At 36.4% G+C, this 20,946-nt stretch overlaps 1 protein-coding gene across 6 annotated transcripts in view; it reads left to right on the forward strand.

Annotated features, from left to right (window-relative positions):
* Positions 1 to 20,946, forward strand: part of TEX9 (testis expressed 9) — a 199,622-nt gene that overhangs the window by 113,776 nt on the left and 64,900 nt on the right. For 2 of the 6 annotated variants that reach the window (XM_058427959.1, XM_032174527.2), the window contains exon 2: positions 17,014 to 17,077. Coding sequence is in view for 1 of the 6 variants with exons in the window: in XM_032174525.2 (XP_032030416.1) it covers positions 8,741 to 8,767; positions 8,869 to 8,960; positions 17,014 to 17,077 (183 nt within the window). In the remaining 5 variants the exon portion in view is untranslated. Of the gene's footprint in view, positions 1 to 8,666; positions 8,961 to 17,013; positions 17,078 to 17,708; positions 17,915 to 18,336; positions 18,643 to 20,946 lie in introns of those variants that run through there. The other 4 variants (XM_032174525.2, XM_032174526.2, XM_058427956.1 and 1 more) reach the window with 4 other exon arrangements.

The following is a 20,946-nucleotide window of genomic DNA, read 5'->3' on the forward strand; positions in this document are numbered from 1 at the left end:
AATATTTTTAACTTAGTGAAAAGAAGAGGGGCTTATTGTGATAATTAAAGAAATGAGTCACCTGAGCCTGTCTAGCTGATTGACTAGAAGTTCCAGTGGTGTGGCTCTATAATTAAAATATTTGCTCATCCTGGTTGTGGTTTGGCATCCCATGGTGGTGGTGGTGGCTATCTGCTCCAAAATAAATGTCAAATGGTGCCAATTCTGGATCCTGTCTCACTGGCTAGGACTTCTAGAACAGTGGCAGCAATTGTAGTGATCTCGTATTTAGCTGGGTCCCATTGCGTCGGTCTAATCAAAAGAGATAGGGCTATAAGAATACTGGCAATAAAGGAGTCATCCTCAGGCTCCCTGTTTCCTGAGATAGAGTGCTGACTTTTCCCACCAAGCCTTACTATGTCCCCTACCTTATAAATTCAGAAGATAGAAGTTTGTCCTACCCAGTTTGAGAATAGAACTAGACAGAAGGCTGCCATTCATTAGTAAGTAAGTGGTCATTAATAACCAAGCATGCTTGATCCAAATTTTCATTATAATGGGGCTTATTATCATCAAATTCTGCTAATTATTTTACTGTCTTTCTGGCTTTCATTGTAGCTGTTAAAACACCTACTTTAATTGCTTCTTTGTAGGTTATTTGTCTTTTTTTCCTCTTGGCTGCTTTAAAGATCTCTTTTTTCTTTGGTGTTTTGGCATATATGACAGCTCCAGGAATATATTTGAAAATTTATCCTCTTTGTGATGCACCATGCTTCTTGAATTTATACATTTATATCTTTCCTAAATTCTGGAAAATTCTAAGGAATTAACTTTTATAATATTGCTTCTCAATTTTTCAAATCTATCCTTCTTGAAATCCGATTATTTTATATGTCAGATCTTTTCAGTCTAACTTCAGTACTGTTTAACCATTCTCTGTTCATTCTGAATAATTTTTTCAGATATGTTATGGTTTACTAATTATCTGTTTATAATCTGCCATTCGACCTGTCCATTGAGTATTTTCATTTCAACAAATATGTGTTTAATATCTTAAAGCTTCATTTGACTATTTATCACATTTGCCTGGTCATTCCTGATGGGCTGTTGTTGCTTGCTCATTGTTGTGATTCTGTCCCTTATTTCTATTTCTTTCTGAATAGATTTTCTCTATTTCACAGCTGATAAAATTTTAATATCTGAATTTCTTGGAAGTCTAAATATTTGTTATTTCTTCTAATTTTGCACTTACGGTGACTTGCTTCCTTTATGTCTGGTGATTTTTGATGGTGAACTCACATTTTCTTAATCTTAACCTGGGAATCTAGTGGGCTTAACTAGAAATTTTTTCTTGAAGAAGATTTGTGTTTGAATCTGCTAAGACCATTGGGGCACTACCAGTCTAAACGACTTTTAGCCTCTTTTGGTTTCTAGATTAGCACAGAGGTCTCAGCATTCAGCTCTTCTATATTGCTGTTGATGTAAGTCTTGTTTTCTGAATATAGTTCCCTGGGGCATTTTCTCAGCTTAACCTTTTTATTCTTAAATGCCTACTATCAGAAGGTTTTGTTTATTTGTGGGGAAGAGATCTGGAGAATGAGATGTCAGGAGGACACATGGAAATTTCTCCTACTTTCTGCAAGTTCAGTAATGCGTTAAGTAAGTATTTCTTTTGTTTTCCAGAATCTGGTCGTTGTGCAGTGGAAGGGTGTCCCAGATCATCTAGCTCACAATTTTGTTGAAGAAGAAAATCCCTTTTAAGTTAAAAAAAAAAAAGATTTAATTTTTTATAAGTTTTACATTTGCAGAAAAACTGAGAATACCGTAGAGAGAGTTCCCATATACCCTGCACCTAGTTTTCGCTATTATTAAGATCTTACATTAATATGGTTAAATTGTTGAAATTAGTTTAACTGAAGTCTATAGTTTATTCAGAATCCTTGTTTTTTACTATGTCTTTTCCTATTCTAGGGTTTGGTCCGGTATGTCACTGATATGGTTAGGCTTTGTGTTCCCACCCAAACCTCATCTTGAATTGTAATCTCCATAATCCCCACGTGTTAAGGGAGAGACCTGGTGGGAGGTGATTGGATCATGGGAGTGGTGTCCCCCAGGCTGTTCTCGTGATAGGGAGTGATCTCTCATGAGATCTGATGGTTTTATAAGTGTCTGACATTTCCTCTTTCACATACTTGCTCTCTCTCCTGCCACCATGTAAGACATGCCTGCTTCCCCTTCCGCCACGATTGTTAAGTTTCCTGAGGCCTCCCCAGCCATGCAGAACTTTGAGTCCATTAAACCTCTTTCCTTTATAAATTACCCAGTCTCGGGTATTTTTTATAGCAGTGTGAGAACAGACTAATATAATCACTTTACAAAGCTGTTATATCTCTTTAAGCTCCTCTTGGCTGTGACTGTTTCACAGCCTTGTTTTGGATGACCTTGACAATTTTGAGGAGTACTGGTTGGATATTTTATAGGATACGCCTCTACTGGAAATTTTTATTGTGGTAAAATATACATAAAATTTACCATGTCAACTATATTTTAATATACAATTTGGTGGCATTAAATGTAATATATTCATAAAGTTGTGCAATGATTTAATAATCATTATCCATTTTCAGAACTTGTTCATCATTCAAACAGAGACTCCGTACTCATGAAAAAATAACTCCCTATTTTCCTCTCTCCCTAGTCCCTGGTAAACTCTATTTTCTGTCTCTATGAATTAACCATTTCTAGGCACCTTAAATAAGTGAAATTATGCAATGTTTGTCCTTTTGTGTCTGGCTTATTTCACTTAGCAAAATGCTTTCAAGTTTCATTCATGTAGTAGCATGTCTCATAATTTCATTTCTTTTTAAGGCTGAATACTATTGTATTGTCCCTTCTATGTATACACAAATTTTGTTTTTATCATTTTATTAGTTACAGAAGAGTTTTATTTCTTCTTTTGGATGTTCTTTTTTAAAAAAATTTTCTTTATAGACATTCATGTCATCTATACACAAAGATGGTTTATTTCTTCCTTCCTTATCTGTATACTCCTTATTCCCTTTTATTGTCTTATCGCACTAGCTAGAACTTCAGATGTAATATTAAATAATAATGATGATAAAGGACATGTTTGTGTTGTTCCTGATCTTGGGGAGAAAGCATCCAGTTTCATTAAGCTGTAGATATTTTGTGGAAGTTCTTTATCAACTTGAGGATATTTTCCTCTAGTCCTAGTTTTCTGAGAGTTTGTAGCTTCAGGGGTGTTGGATTTTGTCAAACGCTTTTGCTGCATGAATTTATATGATCATATAATTTTTCTTCTTTATCCTCTTGATGTGCTGAATTCATTGATTGATTTTAGAATATTGAACCATCCTTGTATACTGAGAATAAATCCCACTCCGTTGTATTGCGTAATTCTTTTTAGACATTGTTGGATTATATTGGCTAAAATTTTGTTAAGGGTTTAAAAATCTATATTCATGAGGGATATCAGTTTGTAGTTTTCCTATAATGTCTTTAACTGCTCTTAGTATTAGGGTAATGCTAAATTCATAGAATGAGTTGGGAAGTGTTCCTTCTGCCTCTATTTTCCAAAAAAAGATTATGTAGAATTGTTATTTCTTTCTTAAATGTATGTTAGAATTCACCAGAGAAACCATCTGGGACCGGTGATTTCTTTCTTGGAAGGTTATTGACTCAATGTCCTTGGCTACTCAGATTATCTATTTCTCCTTGCATGAGTTTTGGTAGTTTGTATGTTTCAAGTAATTGGTTCATTTCATCTAATTTATTAAATGTTGGAGTATAGAGTTCATAGTATTCCTTTATTATCCTTTTAATTTTCATGGGACAATTGATGATGACTTATATTCCATTTCTAATATTGGTACTGTATTGTTTATATTTTTTAATTTTCTGTATATTATGATGTTTTGACATCTTAAAAAAATCCTTTCTGGCTTGGGAGAAACTGCTTCCTCCTGGGGCAAGCCAATTCTTAGCTAAGCAAAAGGACTTAGCCAGGGAGCATGGCTTTGATACATAAAAAGCTAATATGAAGCCATACCTCTTCTGTCTGGCCCATATACAACAGGCCTTCCTCTGTCTTAGCCACTGCAGAGCTATGTACGAGATAACTAAGGACAACCTATATACTCCGAGGCCCTCTGAAATTATTCATATTAGCCAATCCTAATCGGTTTACTCTGCCCTACCTTGCTTTTTCTGTGGAAACTCCAGTAGAGGCTCTAGTCCAGGCTTTTCTCTTGCTCCTGTTTTCTGCCCCCTGACTACCCCAAGGCTTCCCCATGTAACCCTGTATGGCATGGTGTGCATCCTATTTCTAGGACCTGTGATTATAATAAACCTTGTTTTCCTCTCACGGCCACACCTGACTGACCATCACAGAAAATAACACAGAACAGGTTATTTGGATCTTCTCTTTTTCTTGGTTAGCACAGCTATAAGTTTATTGATTTTAAGTAGATTCTGGTTTCTGTGATTTTCTCTATTGTTTCCCTGTTTCAGTTCCATTGATTTATGTTCTAATGTTTATTGTTACTTTTCTTTTGCTTTAAGTTTAATATTTTTACTTTAGCTGCTGAAGGTAGACATTCAGATTGAGTTTAGATTTTTCTTTTCTAATATATGCATTGAATGCTAAGCACTCCAAGCACTGCTTTCATAACATTCCACAGGTTTTGATAAGTTATATTTCAAATTTTATTTAGTTCAAAATGTTTTTTTAATTCCTCTAGATATTTATTTGATCCATGTATTATTTAGAAGTATGAATTTAATTTGCAAATATTTTGTGGGTGTCCAGCTGTTTTGTTATTGATTTTTAGTTTAGTTTTATTGTGGTCTGGGACCACAGTTTGTATAATTTCAGTTATAGGTTAAAGTGTGCCGCCTCCCCCTCCCTACCATATATTGAAGTCCTAACCCCCAGTACCTGTGAATATGGTCTTTACAGATGTAATCACGTTAGGATGAGGTCATTAGGGTGGCCCAAATCCGATATTACTGGAGTCTTCATGAAAAGCAGGAATGCCATGCAAAGACAGAAACACACAGGGGAAATGCTACAAGATTATAGAGGCAGAGAGAGGTTGTAGTGATGCAGCTGCAATCCAAGGAATGCCAAGAAGTGACAGCCACCATCAGAAGCTAGAAAGAGGCAAAGAAAGAGTCTCCCCTTCAGGTTTCAAGCAAAACATAGTCCTGGTGATACTTCTAGCCTGGTTTTGGACTTCTAGCCTCCAGACCCATGAGACAATAAATTTCTCTTGTTTTAAGCCACTCACTTGGTGCTACTTTGTTACAGCTACCCTAAACTATATAATTTATATCCTTTTAAATTTATTAAAGTGTGTTATGGCTAGAATGTGTTCTAGCTTGGTGAATGTTCCGTGCGACCTTGAGAAAAATGTGTATTCTGCTGTTATTGAAATGAGTATTCTATAAATGTCAATTAGATCAAGTTGATTGATGGTGCTGTCCAGAGCAACTCTTGCTGATTTTCTGCCTGCTTAACCTGTTAATTACTGAAGGAGTAGTGTTGAAGTCTCCAAATATAATGATGGATTTGTCTATTTCTCTTTGCAAGTCCTACCAGTTTTTGCCTCATGCATTTTGACACTACTGTTAGGAGCATATACACCAGGATTGTTCTATCCCCTTGGAGAACTGACCTCTATCATTAATGCTCCTCTTTGTCCCTGATAATTTTCCTTGTTCTGATGTCATCTTTGTTTGAAATTAATATAGCTACTCCAGCTTCCTTTTGATTAGTGCTAGCATAGTGTTCCTTTCTTTATCCCTTGATGTTGTAAATAGTTTATTTTGAAGATGTTTGAACAGCTTGAGTGATTTATTTCACATATCTATATTTTCCCATTTAAAGTGTACTATTAATTGGCTTTTAGTGTATTCACAGAGTTGTACACCATCAGCACAGTTGATTTTAGAATATTTTCACTAGCGCCCCCCAAACCCTGCAACTCCTTAGCTAACCCTCCATCATCTGCCAAGCCTAGACAACTACTAATCTACTTCTGTCACTATGGATTTGCCTATTCCGGACATTTCCTACAATATGTAGTCATGTTGAAATAGAATCCTATAGTATGTGATCTTTTGTGAATGAAATTAGATAATACTTGGTCTTTTGTGAATGGCTTAACTTAGCATAATATATTCAAGGTTCATCCATATTGTGGTATACATGTACTTCATTCTTTCTTGTTTCTGAATAATATTCCATTGTATGAATATACCACTTTTTATTTAACCACTAATCAGTTTATCACCATTATGGGTTCATTTTGCATTTTGGCTGTTATGAATAATCCTGACATAAACATTTGTATATATACTTTTCCTGTGGATGTGTTTTCATTTTCCTTGGGTGTATACCTAGCAGTGGTTGCTGGATTGTGTGGTAACTCTGTGTATAAACTATTGAGGAATTGCTAGACCATTTTCCAAGGTGCTGCACAATTTTCCCATTCCCACTAACAGTTTACGAGGGTTCAAGTTTCTCTACATGCTCCTCTACACATGTTATTGTCCATCCTTTTTTTTTTTTTTTTTTTTTTGAGATGGAGTCTCCCTCTGTCACCCAGGCTGGAGTGCAGTGGGGCAGTCTCGGCATCTCGGCTCACTGCAACCTCCATCTCCCGGCGTTTCACCATGTTGGCCAGGCTGGTCTCAAACTCTTGACCTCTGGTGATCTGCCCGCCTCAGCATCCCAAAGTGCTGGGATTACAGGCGTGAGCCACCATGCCTGGCTGTCCATCCTTTTGATTATCGCCATTCTAGTGGGTGTCAAGTGGCATTTCATTTTAATTTTTATTCCCTGAAGACAATATTGAGCATCTCTTCATGTGCTTTTTGGCTATTTGTATATGTTCTTTGGAGAAATCCCTATTTCTTTGCCCATTTTTAACTTGGGTTGTCTTTTTTTAAAATTTTTTAATTATTATTATTTTTTTTGAGACAGGATCTCACTCTGTGACCCAGGCTAGAGTGTAGTGGTATGACCATGGCTCTTTGCAGCCTTGATCTCCCTGGCTCAAGCGATCCTCCCACCTCAGTCTTCTAGTAGTTGGGGCTACAGGCATGTACCACTGGACCCAGCTAATTTTTATCTATTTTCTTTTTTCTTTCTTTTTTTTTTTTTTGGTAGAGATAGGGTCTCACTGTGTTGCCTTGGCTGGTCTGAAACTCCTGGCCTCAAGTGATCCTCCTGACTTAGCTTCCAAAGTGCTGATATTACAGGCATGAGCCACTGCACCTACCTATTTTTGAATTTTAATACTTCTTTATATAGTCCAGACACAAGTTATTTATCAGATATATAATTTGCAAGAATTTCCCCTCTTCCTGTGGTCTTGTTACTTTATTTACGGTATCTTTTGAAACTAAAAGTTTTTAGTTTTGATAATGTCTAGTTTATCTATTTTTCTTTTTTTCTTTTTTTTGTTTTTTTCTTGAGATAGAATTTCACTCTTGTTGCCCAAGTTGGAGTGCAACGGCGCAATCTCAGCTCACCGCAACCTCTGCCTCCCAGGTTCAAGCGATTTTCTTGCCTCAGCCTCCTGAGTAGCTGGGATTACAGGCATAAGCCACCACACCTGGCTAATTTTGTATTTTTTTTAGTAGTGGCGGGTTTCTCCATATTGGTCAGGCTGGTCTCGAACTCCCAACCTCAGGTGATCCGCCTGCCTCGGCCTCCCAAAGTGCTGGGATTACAGGCATGAGCCTCCGTGCCCAGCCTCTTTTTTTTTTTGCTAGTACTTTTGGTGTCATATCTAAGAATCCATCAAGGATTCTCAGAATTGTAATTCAAGGTCATAAAGATTTACACCAACAGTTTCTTTGAAGAGCTTTAGAGTTTTAGCTCCTAAGTTTAGGTCTTTGATACATTTTAATTTTTGAATATGGTGTGAAGTTAAGGGTCTAATTGCATTTGGATATCCAATTGTCTCCCCATCTGTTGAAGACAATGCTTTTCCCATTGAATGGTCTTGCACCCTTGCTAAAGATCAGATGACCACACATCATACCACGGTTTATTTCTGGATGTCAATTTTATTCCAAAACAATTGAAATTATTAACGCTTACGTGTTTCAGGCATGATCCTGAGCACGAATTCATTTGCTTCTCATAATAACTGTGGAGTAGACACTATTCTTACTCCCATTTGACAAATGAAGTAGCCGAGATACAGAGTGATTTGCCCAAGGCCATATAACTAACTAGTAAGTGGCAGTGCCAGGATAATAATTTAGGTTGACTAACTTGAGAGCCTGAGTCTTAGCCATGCATGCTGTAAACAAAAACTAGAAACCAAAACTTCTGAATTCCACCGAAGAGTTCACTTTAAGCAAACGGGGTGAAGGTCGGATTAGCCACTAACGGTTTGAAAAGCACAACGGAGGGACCGCCTCACCAGCTTGCTTTCTATAGAGTAGCGGCAACGGACCTGCCTGTTTTAGCTGAAACTCTTTCAACCCCCCAAGTTGATGCGCTAACTGTAAATCGAATTTGCAGTTAGGAAGCCTTCCTGGGGTCCTGGGGCAGTGCCGAGTGGTGCGAGCAAAGGCCGGGCCCGCTGCCAGAGGCTCGCGCCGCTCGCCGCACAGAACCTGAGAGTGAGAAGGCGTAGGCGCCCGGGCGGGACGCACCCGGGATGTGGAAACTCTCGCGGGAAGATGCGTCGTTGCCTCGGTAACTGCGTCGCAGTCGCCAAAGATGGCGGGGCGAAGTCTGGGTCTCACGGTCAGTTCAACTCCAGGCTCCTGGGGAGCGTCTGGGCTCCGGCGACTAGGACCCCTAACCTCCTTTAACTTCGGGTCTGAAAGTCTGTGGCTCTTTTACAGAGAAGCAGCGTTGCAGGGACTCCGCTCCCGCCACCCGTTCAGCAACCCTCTACACCTGGACCCGAACTCCTCGCCTTGGAGGAAGAATATAAGTAAGAAATTCGGCGGTTGTACTTTTCCTTCTTTCTTTCATCTAAACGAGGCTGCTTACAAGTACTTTTTCTGGAGACTGGCTGGATCTTCGGGACCACTCTGCAGCATTCCCTTCTCGTCATCTCGTTCACCTGCCGTTTATCCTTTCTTTGTCTTTGATCTGAGTAGTTCGCCTGCGCATTAGAAGATATTTGAGGCCGGGCGCGGTGGCTCACGCTTGTAATCCCAGCACTTTGGGAGGCCGAAGCGGGCGGATCACGAGGTCAGGAGATCGAGACCACGGTGAAACCCCGTCCCTACTAAAAATACAAAAAATTAGCCGGGCGTGGTGGCGGGCGCCTGTAGTCCCAGCTACTCAGAGAGGCTGAGGCAGGAGAATGGCGTGAACCTGGGAGGCGGAGCTTGCAGTCGGCCGCGCTCCCGCCCCCCCCCGCCAGGGCGAAAGGACGAAACCCCCTCCCCAAAAAAAAAAAAAAAAAAAAAGATATTTGAAGTGGGCGAAAATTTAGCCCAAGTAAACATGTTGTTTAATTTAAAATGTAGCCCAAGTAAACAGCAAGATACTCTTGGAAGTTATTTGGGTAGCAGGAATTGCCACGAATAGTTCACTTGATAGTTTAGGTTATTTCGCTTAATATCTAGTTCATAGAGTTTATCTTGTGTAAATTTCCTTTAGGTTGGTTTCTAAATTGAAAGGATGCTTCCCACTGCAAGCAGAATTACCATTCTCGTTCAAATGTTCCTTTTCTTATCTGTTCTCAGTGTAATTACAACTATCCTGACAACGGTGCTTTCATTCTTGGCCCATTCTACTCCTTCCTCATCCCCAGGTTTTCACACAGCAGCCAGTGTAATCTTTTAATTTGATCATATCATTCCTTTGCTTAAAATTCTACAATAGTTTCCTGTTGCATTTCAAAAGCTCTGGTCGATGTGGCTCCTCCTGCCTACCCTATTTGATCTTATTCCCTCTTCCCCTTTTCCCCCTAAAACTCTCCAGCTTCACTGGCCTTTTAGTTCCGAAAACTCAGGTTTTCTATCTCAGGAAAGAGACAATCACACACGCCTTCAACCTGTAATGTGAAGTGGCCTTCCTTGACCATGCTAAGTAGGCTCCCTTCATTGTCTCACTGATTTTTCTTTCTAATTAGCATAATTTGTTACAATAAATTCATTTGTGAATTTCCTTTTTGTCTGTCTCCTCCACTGGACTGTAAGTTCCAAGGGCAGAGGCGATGTCTGTTTTATTTGCCATCATACATACCCGTATAAAAAAGTGACTTTTAACAACTCCCTTTCGTTTTAATTTAATATAAAATAACTAGATTAAAATTTGGAAATAGTTGGCAGTTTGTATCAGAGGGTTAAACTAGAGTTACCGTATGATCTACATATGATCTATAAGCATATTTGAAATTAAAACTGAAGGGTACTGTGTTTAGGTGAACTATACACAGACCAATTTACCACAGCAAGTAGGAAGATAATCATATCTTCTTCTCTCTGATGAAATGGGCCGATTATCCCAGTTCAAAAGTGTACTTAAGCAAATTAATCTGTTTGTCTATATAGTTCTTTATCAGCTGTACCTGAATCAAAACGGTTATTTTCATTATCATTAACCGTATAGTATTAAATACGTGGATTAGGTTTATTTGTTCAGTTATTTGAGAGTGTATTTTGCACCTGGTTCTGGTGCATCCTTAGGGATACAGTCCTGCTTAAAATGAGAAATATACAGGGACTATTATTGTATTCTAGCATGAGTTGTTTTATAAAACGAGATAGCTAAACGGTATTACATGGTGGCCAGTTGTTACTTGTTCTGTTATCTGTACTCTGAGTTGTGCACATCTGAAGCATATGAACAGAGTAACTCCCTACACTACCTGTATCTTCTAGAATACTTCTGTGTCATGTAGAAGAGTAAAATGGCCATCCCTGTAAGCAAGAATATGAAATTATAACAGTATGGTATCTGTTTTGCCAGCTGTTGTCTTGGCATTGATCATTAGAATGCTACTTCCCAGGGACCTCAATCCAAAACCTTTTGCAGTTCTGCTCCTGTTGGAGGAAATAATCACTGTCTGAAAGGACAGACTAAGAAAGATGCTAATCGCTCAAGTGGATAGATTTTTGAAGCTTCATTCCTCTATTATAATACCAGATAGCTAAACAATAAGATAATATGATAACTGGTAGGGCAAGCCCCCTCATAAATCCCAATTACATTGGATTTACAGATTAATTTGCAGAGGACTGACTTATTTATGCTATTGAATTTTCAACGAATATTATACTTCTCCATTTATGTTTTTTTTTTTACCTTTAATAGTGTTTTATCGTTTTACTACAGAAAATTCTTGCATATATAATTTGCTTCAAGGTACTGAATAGTTGCTATATAATAAGTGGAATTTTTTCTATTACATTTTCTAATTGGTTATAAATGTAGAGTTTTTAGATGTTGATGCTACATCTGTATTTATATACAAACAGATCTTCAGTGCTGCTGGACTCTGTTATTCATTCTGTGAAGTCCCTTGGATTTTTGAAGACAATTATATGCAAATTTTGATCATTTTGTCCCTTGATAATTCTCCTGCATTCTCTTTTTTTCTCTGTTTAGGACTTCCCGTGTGATATGAAAGAGAAAAAGTGATTGTGAGCTTCCTTGTTTATGATTTTGAGAAGCCCACTTTTAATAATCACTACATTTGAGGTTTGCTGAAGGGTTTTGGTAGATTCTTTTTATTATGTTTAAAATTCTTCCCCTTAATTCCTAATTTGAATGAGTGTTAAATGTATCAAAACTTATTTTTTCCCCAATTAATTCAGGTGTTGTTATGTTCTTTTTCCCTCCTTTAATGTTTTAACATACTGAACTACACAGGCAGGTTTCTTGTTTTCCTTTAAAGACTGCTAGATTTGATTGCTATAATTTTATGTAGGTTTTTTGCATCTATGAACAAAAGTGAAATGGGTGTTGTACTTTTTTTCTACTTCTTTTCCTTTCTGTTTTTGATATCAATATTATTCTGGCTGTATGAAAGAAGCCTAATAGTTTTCCTTTTTTGATACTTTTCTTGGAAGTTTTTTATAATTAGAGATTTTCTGCCCTTTGATTAAAATTGTGAAACTGTCTGAGTCTAGTGTCCTTTTTTTAAGGGTATTCTTTTTGTCTATGAATTTAGCTTCTTTAATGATTATTTAGATGTACTATTTCTAGAATAGTTTTTGGTTATTTCTAAAATAATTTTTGGTTCTAGAAAAGTGTTCATATCCTGTATGTTTTAAAATATATTAGCATAAACTGGCTCTATGGTGGTATGTTTGAAATCTTGACTGTATCCATAACCATGTACACCCCTCCTTTTGGTAGCTTTCCAATATTGTTTATTTTTGTCTTTTTCTATCAAGCTTCCTGGGAGATTTATCTGTTTTATTGGTCTTTTCAGAGAACCAGCTTTGGTTTTCTTGCTAATCGGTGCTATTTTAAAATTTCATTAATCTTTACAGAAATAAAGACAAATGATCTCTTCTAACTGGGATGTTTTAATTTTTTGTTTTTTAGTTTATTTACCTCATTTATTGTTTTTCTTATTTTTTAATAAATATGTTTAGTCTTTAAATTTCTCTCCAACTATAGGTTAACTATATTCCAGGACTTGTTTTGATGTGTATTTCTTTTATGGTTATTTCGTTCTAAATATCATACGATTTTCATAGTAATTATTTAGAAGTGTGTTTTTTAGCTTGCAAGCACATAGGGTTGTTTGTTTACTGTTGTCTAGTTTTTATTTTTATAAGCATGTATGTGACAAGGTCTTGCTCAGATGTCCAGGCTGGAGTGCAGTGGTGCGATAATGGCTCACTGCAGCTTTGACTTCCTGGGCTCAAGAGTTCTCCCGCCCCAGACTCCCGAGCAGCTGGAACTACAGGCGCATGCCACCATGCCACGCAAATTTTTTTTTTTTTTTTTTTTGAGACAGGGTCTCACTCTGTTGCTCAGACTGGAGTGCAATGGTGTGATCTCAGCCCACTGCAGCCTTCACCTCCCAGGCTCCCGAGTAGCTGGGACTACAGGCATGTGCTAACATGCCCGGCTAATTTTTATACTATATTATTTGTAGTGATGAGGTTTTGCCATGTTGCCTAGGCTGGTCTTTAACTCCTGGTCTCAAATGATCCACCTGCCTTGGCCTCCCAAAGTGCTGGTATTACAGGCCCAGCCTAGTTTATTTTAAATTGCATTATGATTAGAGAATTGATATTATATTAAGTTTTTAAATGTATTGAGTTATTTGTGGCCAAGTGCTTGTTCACTTTTTGTAAAAGTTCTATGCGTTCTTTGATAGAAAATGTATTATTTGTTCGCTGATCTGTTCTACGTTTGTTCTTCATGACATTGGTATCCTCACCTTTTTTTTTTGTTGGAGCTTTATTGGTTTCTGTTAGAAGTGTATTAAAAATCATCAATTATAATTATAGTTTGAAAAATTCCTTATAATTGTGGCCATTTTTGTTTGGGAGTATCTTGTTTGACTTATTTAAATCTTCATGATTCCTTTCATTATTATGCAGTGTCTGTTGTATCTTTCTTCATCCCTTTATTTTCAAACTTTGTATGTCATTTATCAGTAAGAGCATTCTTTTTATAACCAGTCTGATAATTTCTGCCTATTAATAAGTGAATTTAATTTATTTACATTATTACATAACTTGAAGTTGTCTTAGCCACCTTATTTTTTATATCTCCTATTATGTCTTGTCTGGTTCTTGTCTGTCTTCTGCTGGATTGAATGGGTTTTATTATGTCTTTATTTTTACTGATTTGGAAAGATGTTAGAATGCTTTAAGTTGGTGTCCTCTGTCTTTTAAATTAGATAATATTTTACTTTGTTGTTTTGAATACACCCACACCCAGTTAATCATCAATGTTATTTTTATGGTCTGTGCTAATTTAGATTTATCATGTTTTCAGATATCTTCATGATTCTTTTTTTCCAGATTCAGTTTCCTCCTTCCTGAAGTGTAGACCTTTTATTACTTTCTGTGAAAACCTGAGTCTTAAACTCTCCAGTCTTTTTGAAAATTGTTACTTTGCACTTATTCTTCAATTACAGTTTATCTGAATGTAATTCTAGATGGCCAGCTTTTCCTTCTCAGCCCATTAAAGATATCCTTATATTGTCTGTTGGCAATATAAGGATAGAAATGTTAGAATGTTGGAAATGTTAATGAGCCATCCGCTGTCAGCTTTTTAGATAATTATGCTGGTAGACTATTTTTCTCTGTTCTTTTAAAATAATGATTTGGTAGTTTAGGGAGTACTCTCTTTAAAATTCTGTATTTTCACTGTGATGTATACACAGGTGGATTTGTTTTCTTTATTCTTCATGAGATCCATGTCTTCAGTTTGGGAAATTCTCAGCATTAGCTCTTGAAATACTGTCATTCTCTCCTCTTGGGATTTCTTTTTTTCTTTTTTGGAGACAGAGCCTTGCTCTGTTGCCCAGTCTGGAGTGCAGTGGCACGATCTTGGCTCACTGCAACCTCCGCCTCCCAGGTTCAAGCGATTCTCGTGCCTCAGCCTCTCCAGTAGCTGAGATTACAGGCATGCAGCACCACACCTGGCTAATTTTTGTATTGTTAGTAGAGCCGGGGTTTCGCTATGTTGGCCAGGCTGGTCTCCTGGCCTCAAGTGATCCTCCCTCCACCTCCCAAAGTGCTGGGATTACAGATGTGAGCCACTGCGCCCAGGCCTCTCTGGGATTTCTTTCTATAACTTGTGTTATAGTAGGAACATAACATCTGTCTTCAATGGATGTTAACCCGTCTTTTGTGTTTTTATCCCCTTGTTTTCTGTATCTCCTTATAGGTGATTTATTTATATCTGTCTTCTAATTCACTCATTCCTTCTATGTCCATTATATTGTTCAACATATCTGTCAAATTTCCTTGAGTTCTTAATTTCAGTGACTGTGTTTTTCATTTATGTAATTTATATTTGGATCTTTTTCAAATTCAGCATTCTTTTGTGATAAAATCTGGCTCTTGCCTAATGTTTTTTCTAAGTGCATTTTTTTCCAAATTAATGCTAATTTTAAAATCTTTTTTTAATTGTTATATTATCTCTTGTTCTTATAGTACAAATTTTCCCTTTCCTCACATCTGCTGATTCTCTCTTTCAGCGGCTTGTTTCTTTATGCAATTTGTTACCTTTTTGAAGTCATCTTTAGCAGTTTGCTTTTTGAGAGAGTCGTATATATTCTAGATGAGTAAATATTCCCATAGGGTGGTTTTCAATTTACCTTTCCTAGTTTCGAGTGTTGATTGATTCCACGTGAGCCTTCTTCTATTTTAAAGTTTTTCCATGGTGTCCTTGTATCACCTAGATAAGATGAATTTGGACTTCCCTCTTGTTTGTTTTAATTACTCACAAGAGAATCTTTTCTACCCGTGGTTCTAGTTTCATTTCTGCTCACCTAAGGGTGTGGGTAGAGTTTTTGTTGTCTGTGTTTCACAGGTGTATCCCTTCATGACTCACATACATCAGCTTCTAGCTTTTAAGCTATTTTGGCTTCTGTTCCTGTTTGTTGCTCTCACTTTGAATTGCTGCTTTATTCTTAGTACCAGGGCATTTCCGTTGCCTGAGTTTGAGCTTAGCAATATTTCCTGCATTACATTTTATCTGGCATTTCCATGGATTTAGAGTGGAATAGTCTTCTCAGTCATCTTGGTCCACTATATTAATTGGAAACTTAAATTTAAATCCTTGTGATTAAGTCCTTGTTAGGGAAATTTGAAAAATCAGGTAATGGCACTTTAAAGGCACCTATAAGTCTTTCTTAGATATTTTTCTTTTAACCAGGTAATCCTAAGATATAAAAATATTTCTTAAAGTTTCAAACTGTTAAAGGATATGGTACTAATCTTCCCCCCTTTTTTTCCCTGGGGGTGGAGATTGTGTTTTGTGTTACTTGTGAATCACATGTCTAAGAAAAACAAGGTAACTAATTTTTAAAATTCTTAACATGTCTCCTTAACATAACCTCAGAAGATCTTAGGTGGTCTAGAAATGTGACATTTCAACAGGAGAAAAAACTTATATGCTTTTGACTATGTTTATTATGGTGTTAACCTTTAAAAGTGAAAAGGGGACAGAGTTCAGTACATTATCTTAATTGCAATTTATTGAATTATTGTATAGCAGTTTAACATGCTTATAAAGATTACGTGAAGATAGATATTCCTTTTATATTGCTGTGGGAAAACAGCACAAAACTGTGTATATGCTCTAGATGAAAATTGGAGGGAATATTAAAAATAAAAATGGATGGTGGTGGTAGATTATGGGCAGATTTTCCTTTAAAAATTTCTTTCAATAGTATTGTCATTCTTGCAGTCTTAATATAGCACCAAGTAAGTAGTGTTCCTATTCTCGCTAGATTCCAAGTACGATGAAAAATCATAATTAAAAAGGGAGTGACAGGTAGAGGTCAAAATAGTCACCTTTATTTCTGAGGAAGCTTGATACTAAAGTGTGTAGCTGAGGTGTGAGCCACATTGGGTCTGCTCACTAAACCTCACATTTAGCTCCCCAGTTATAGCAATACCCCAAACCAGAGCAGGTCTCCCCCATACCCTGCCCACTTCTGCCCACAATTAGAACAGGGCCTGTCTCTGGAGAAGCCAGGTTAGAACTGGCATTCTTTGCAGGTAGGCTAATAACAAGAAGGCGGTGAGTGGAACAGAGTTGAACTCACCCAGCTTATTCTTCCCAAATATATTAGGTAAGTTACTTCACTTGAAATTAATAGAGGGCCACAGAAAGGCTAATACTTAGTGTTTGAGTTCCTACTACAAGGAAGGAGGAATCATGGGGAGTTGAGGATAAGTTCTTAATGGCTATGTTCATTTTAGAGTAAGAATGCCATATGTATATTTTGGCATTTGTTGATTACGTCATTTGATAACGTGTAATTGCTGAAGTTAATTTTTTATTTTTGTTAGGATCTTCAGTATATCCCAATTATTTTCTACTTTTAGGCGTTTAAATGCAGAATTGCAGTCAAAAACAGCTGACGTGGTTCGACAAGCTAAGGAAATAATAGTAAGTAAATGTACAATTATTACTAATTCTATATAAATGCTAGTTTTTTATCTTTTTCATTTGATATATGACATATATAGAAAACACTAGCCAAAGCATATGTGTTCAGTTCAGTGAATTATTACAAGTTGAACATGAGCGTCTATGCATAGGTATAGGAATGTGTATATGTATATGCTTTTAGTAAGCACACATTTTCTAGAGGCCACTGAAAAAGTGCTTTCCATTTAGATGCTCATCTAAATTCTCATTATTAATTGATAGGATAGAGCAACTCTCCTTAGAGGAGTAGTCTACTTTAAAACTTTTATCAGTTCTTACCTAATTTTGATTCTTACTTTCTGTCCTCCCTATCCCCCAAAATGGAGTTGATGGAAGCAGGGAAGGAAACCTAGGCAATATTTTATCTTCATGCCTTATACAAATCTGTGATTGTTTGTTAGTTTAGGAATAAGAAATGTATCATGTATAACATTTCAAGTAATGTATTTTGATAATGGTTACAGATTTGTATTTTATAATTTATAATTAGATGTTTTACTAAAAATATTTATAATTAAATTTATAATTACATGTTTTACTAATTTATAATTAAATGTTTTACTAAAAATATTTTTATTTCATCTTTTAGTTTTTGCCAGTGTCTGAAGAGCAGGAAATACTTGTACAAAAGGACCCCACGTTATAGTAGAATGACAGATTCATTACGTTTTCTACTCAGAGAGCCCTGTAAAAAGAATCTCCTCCTGCAAATAAAAAACAGAATAGAAAACTGAGACAAGCTAGGAAAGGGGTTGGGGAGTGGATTCCTACTCCTGCAGAAGCAAACAATATAAGGTTTCTCATATTCAATTTTTATTTACTCACTTTCTATTTTTAAAATTTTTAATGTTTGTGGTTACATAGTAAGCGTTTATGGGGTAAATGAGATATTCTGATACAGGCATGCATTGTGTAATAATCACTTCATGGAAAATGGGGTATCCATCCCCTCAAGTATTTATCTTTTGTGTTACAAAAAATCCAGTTATACTCTTTTAGTTAATTAAAAGGTACAATTAAATTATTTTGACTATAATAAACATGTTGTGCTATCAAATACTAGGTACTATTCATGCTTTCTAACTATATATTTTTTTACTCATTAACCATCCTTATCTCCCGCCCCTGCATCCTCCACTACCCTTCCCAGTCTCTGATAACCATTCTTCAACTCTCTATCTCCATATGTTAAGTTGTTTTGATTTTCAGATCCCACAAATAAGTGAGAACATGTGAAGTTTGTCTTTCTGTGCCTGGTTTATTTCACTCAATGACCTCCAGTTACATCCATGTTGTTGTAAGTGACAGGGCCTCATTATTTTTTATGGCTGAATAGTACTCCATTGTGTGTATGTATCACGTTTTATTTATCAATTCATCTGTCAGTGGACACTTTGGTTGCTTCCAGATCTTGGCTATCGTGAACAGTGCTGCAACAAACACGGAAGTGCAGATATCTCTTTGATATATTGATTTCCCCTCTTTTGGACCTATACGCAGCAGTGGGATTGCTGGATCATGTGGTAACTATAGTTTTTTGAGGAACCTCCAAACTGTTTCCTTTGTGGTTGTACTAATGTACATTCCCACCAACAGTGTACCAGGGTTCCCTTTCTCTGCATCCTCACCCGCATTTGTTATTGCCTGTCTTTTGGATATAAGCCATTTTATCAGAGTTAAAATGATATTAGAGTTTTGATTTGCTTTTCGCTGATGATCAATGATGTTGAACACCTTTTTTTATGCCTGTTTGCCATTTGTATGTTTTTCTAGATAAATGTCTATTCAGATCTTTTGCTCATTTTTAAATTGGATTATTAGATGATTAGATTTTTTTTCCTGTAGAGTTGTTTGAGCTCCTTATATTTTCTACCCTTGTCGATGGGTAGTTTGCAAATATTTTCTCCCATTCTGTGGGTTGTCTCTTTACTTTATTGTTTCCTTCACTGTGCAGAAGCTTTTTAACTTTATATGATCCCATTTGTCCATTTTTGCTTTGGTGACCTTTGCTTGTGGTGTATTACTCAAGAAATCTTTGTCTACTCCAATGTCCTGGAGAGTTTCCCCAATGTTTTCTTATAGTAATTTCATAGTTTTGAGATCTTAGATTTAAGTTTTTAATACATTTTGATTTGATATTTGTATATGACAAGAGGTAGGGGTCTAGTCTTCTTCTTCTGCATGTGGATATTCCGTCTTCCCAGTACCATTTATTGAAGAGACTGTCCTTTATCCAGTGTATGTTCTTGGCAACCTTGTCAAAAATGAGTTCACTGTAGGTGTATGGATTTGTTTCTGGATTTTCTCTATTCTGTTCCATTGGTCTCTGTGTCTGTTTTTATGCCAGTACTCTGATGTTTTGATTACTATAGCTCCATAGTATAATTTGAAGCCAGGTAATGTGATTTCTCCAGTTTTGTTCTTTTTGCTTAGGGTAGCTTTGGCTATTTTGAGTGTTGTGGTTCCATATAAATTTTAGGATTGTTTTTTATATTTCTGTGAAAATGCGATTGGTATTTTGCAAGGGGTTGCATTGAATCTGTAAATTGCTTTGGGTAGTATGGACATTTTAACAATACTGATTTTTCTAATCCATGAACATGGAATATCTTTCCATTTTTTTGTGTCCTCTTCAATTTCTTACACTGATGTTTTGTAGTTTTTGTTGTAGAGATCTATTACTGCTTTGGTTATGTTAACTCCTAGGTATTTTATTTGTGGCTATTTTAAATGGGATTACTTTTCTATTTCTTTTTCAGATTGTTGACATACAGACACACTACTGATTTTTGTATGTTGATCTTGTATCCTGCAACTTTACTGAATTTATCATTTCTAATAGTTTTTGGTGGAGTCTTTAGGTTTTTCCAAATATAAGAGCATATCATCTGCAAACGAGGATAATTTGACTTCTTCCTTCTGATTTGGATGCCCTTTATTTCTTTATCTTGTCTGATTGCTCTAGTTAGGACTTTCAGTACTATGTTGAATAACAGTGGTGAAAGTAGGCCAGATCTTAAAGGAAAGATGGTCAGTTTTTCCCATTCAGTATGATACTAGCTGTGGGTCTGTCATATATGGCTTTTATTATATTGAGGTCTGTTCCTTTTATACCCAGTTTTTGAAGTGTGTTTACCATGAAGGGATGTTGAATTTTATCAAATGCTTTTCCAGGATCAGTTGGAATGATCATATGGTTTTTGTCCTTCACTCTGTTGATACGATGTATCACATTGACTGATTTGTGTATGTTGAACCATCCTTGCATCCCTGGGGTAAATCCCACATGGTCATAACAAATGATCTTTTTAATATATTTTTGAATTCTGTTTGCTAGTATTTTTTGAGGATTTTTGCATCAATATTCATTAGAGATACTGGCATGTAGTTTTCTTTTTTTGATGTGTCTTTGGTTTTGGTATCAGGGTAATACTAGCCTCATAAAATGAGTTTGGAAGTATTCCCTCTGCCTCTAATTTTTGGAATAGTTTGAGTTGGTTTGGTGTTAGTTCTTCTTTAAATGTTCGATAGAATTCGCGGTGCAAGCATCAGGTCCTGGGCTTTTCTTTACTGGGAAATTTTTTTATTGTGGCTTCAGTCTTGTTACTTATTGTTGTTCTGTTTAGGTTTTGGATTTCTTCATGGTTCAATCTTGGTGGGTTGTATGTATGTGTCTAGGAATTTATCTGTTTCCTCTAGATTTTCCAATTTATTGGCATATAGTTGCTCATAATAGACACTAATGAGCCTTTGAATTTCTGCATTGTCAGTTGTAATGCCTCCTTTTTAATCTCTTTTTTTTTTTTCTTTTTTTTTTTTTTTTTTTT

This window comes from Hylobates moloch, unplaced genomic scaffold (genome assembly GCF_009828535.3).
Source record: "Hylobates moloch isolate HMO894 unplaced genomic scaffold, HMol_V3 SCAFFOLD_14, whole genome shotgun sequence".
Lineage (NCBI taxonomy): Eukaryota > Metazoa > Chordata > Mammalia > Primates > Hylobatidae > Hylobates > Hylobates moloch.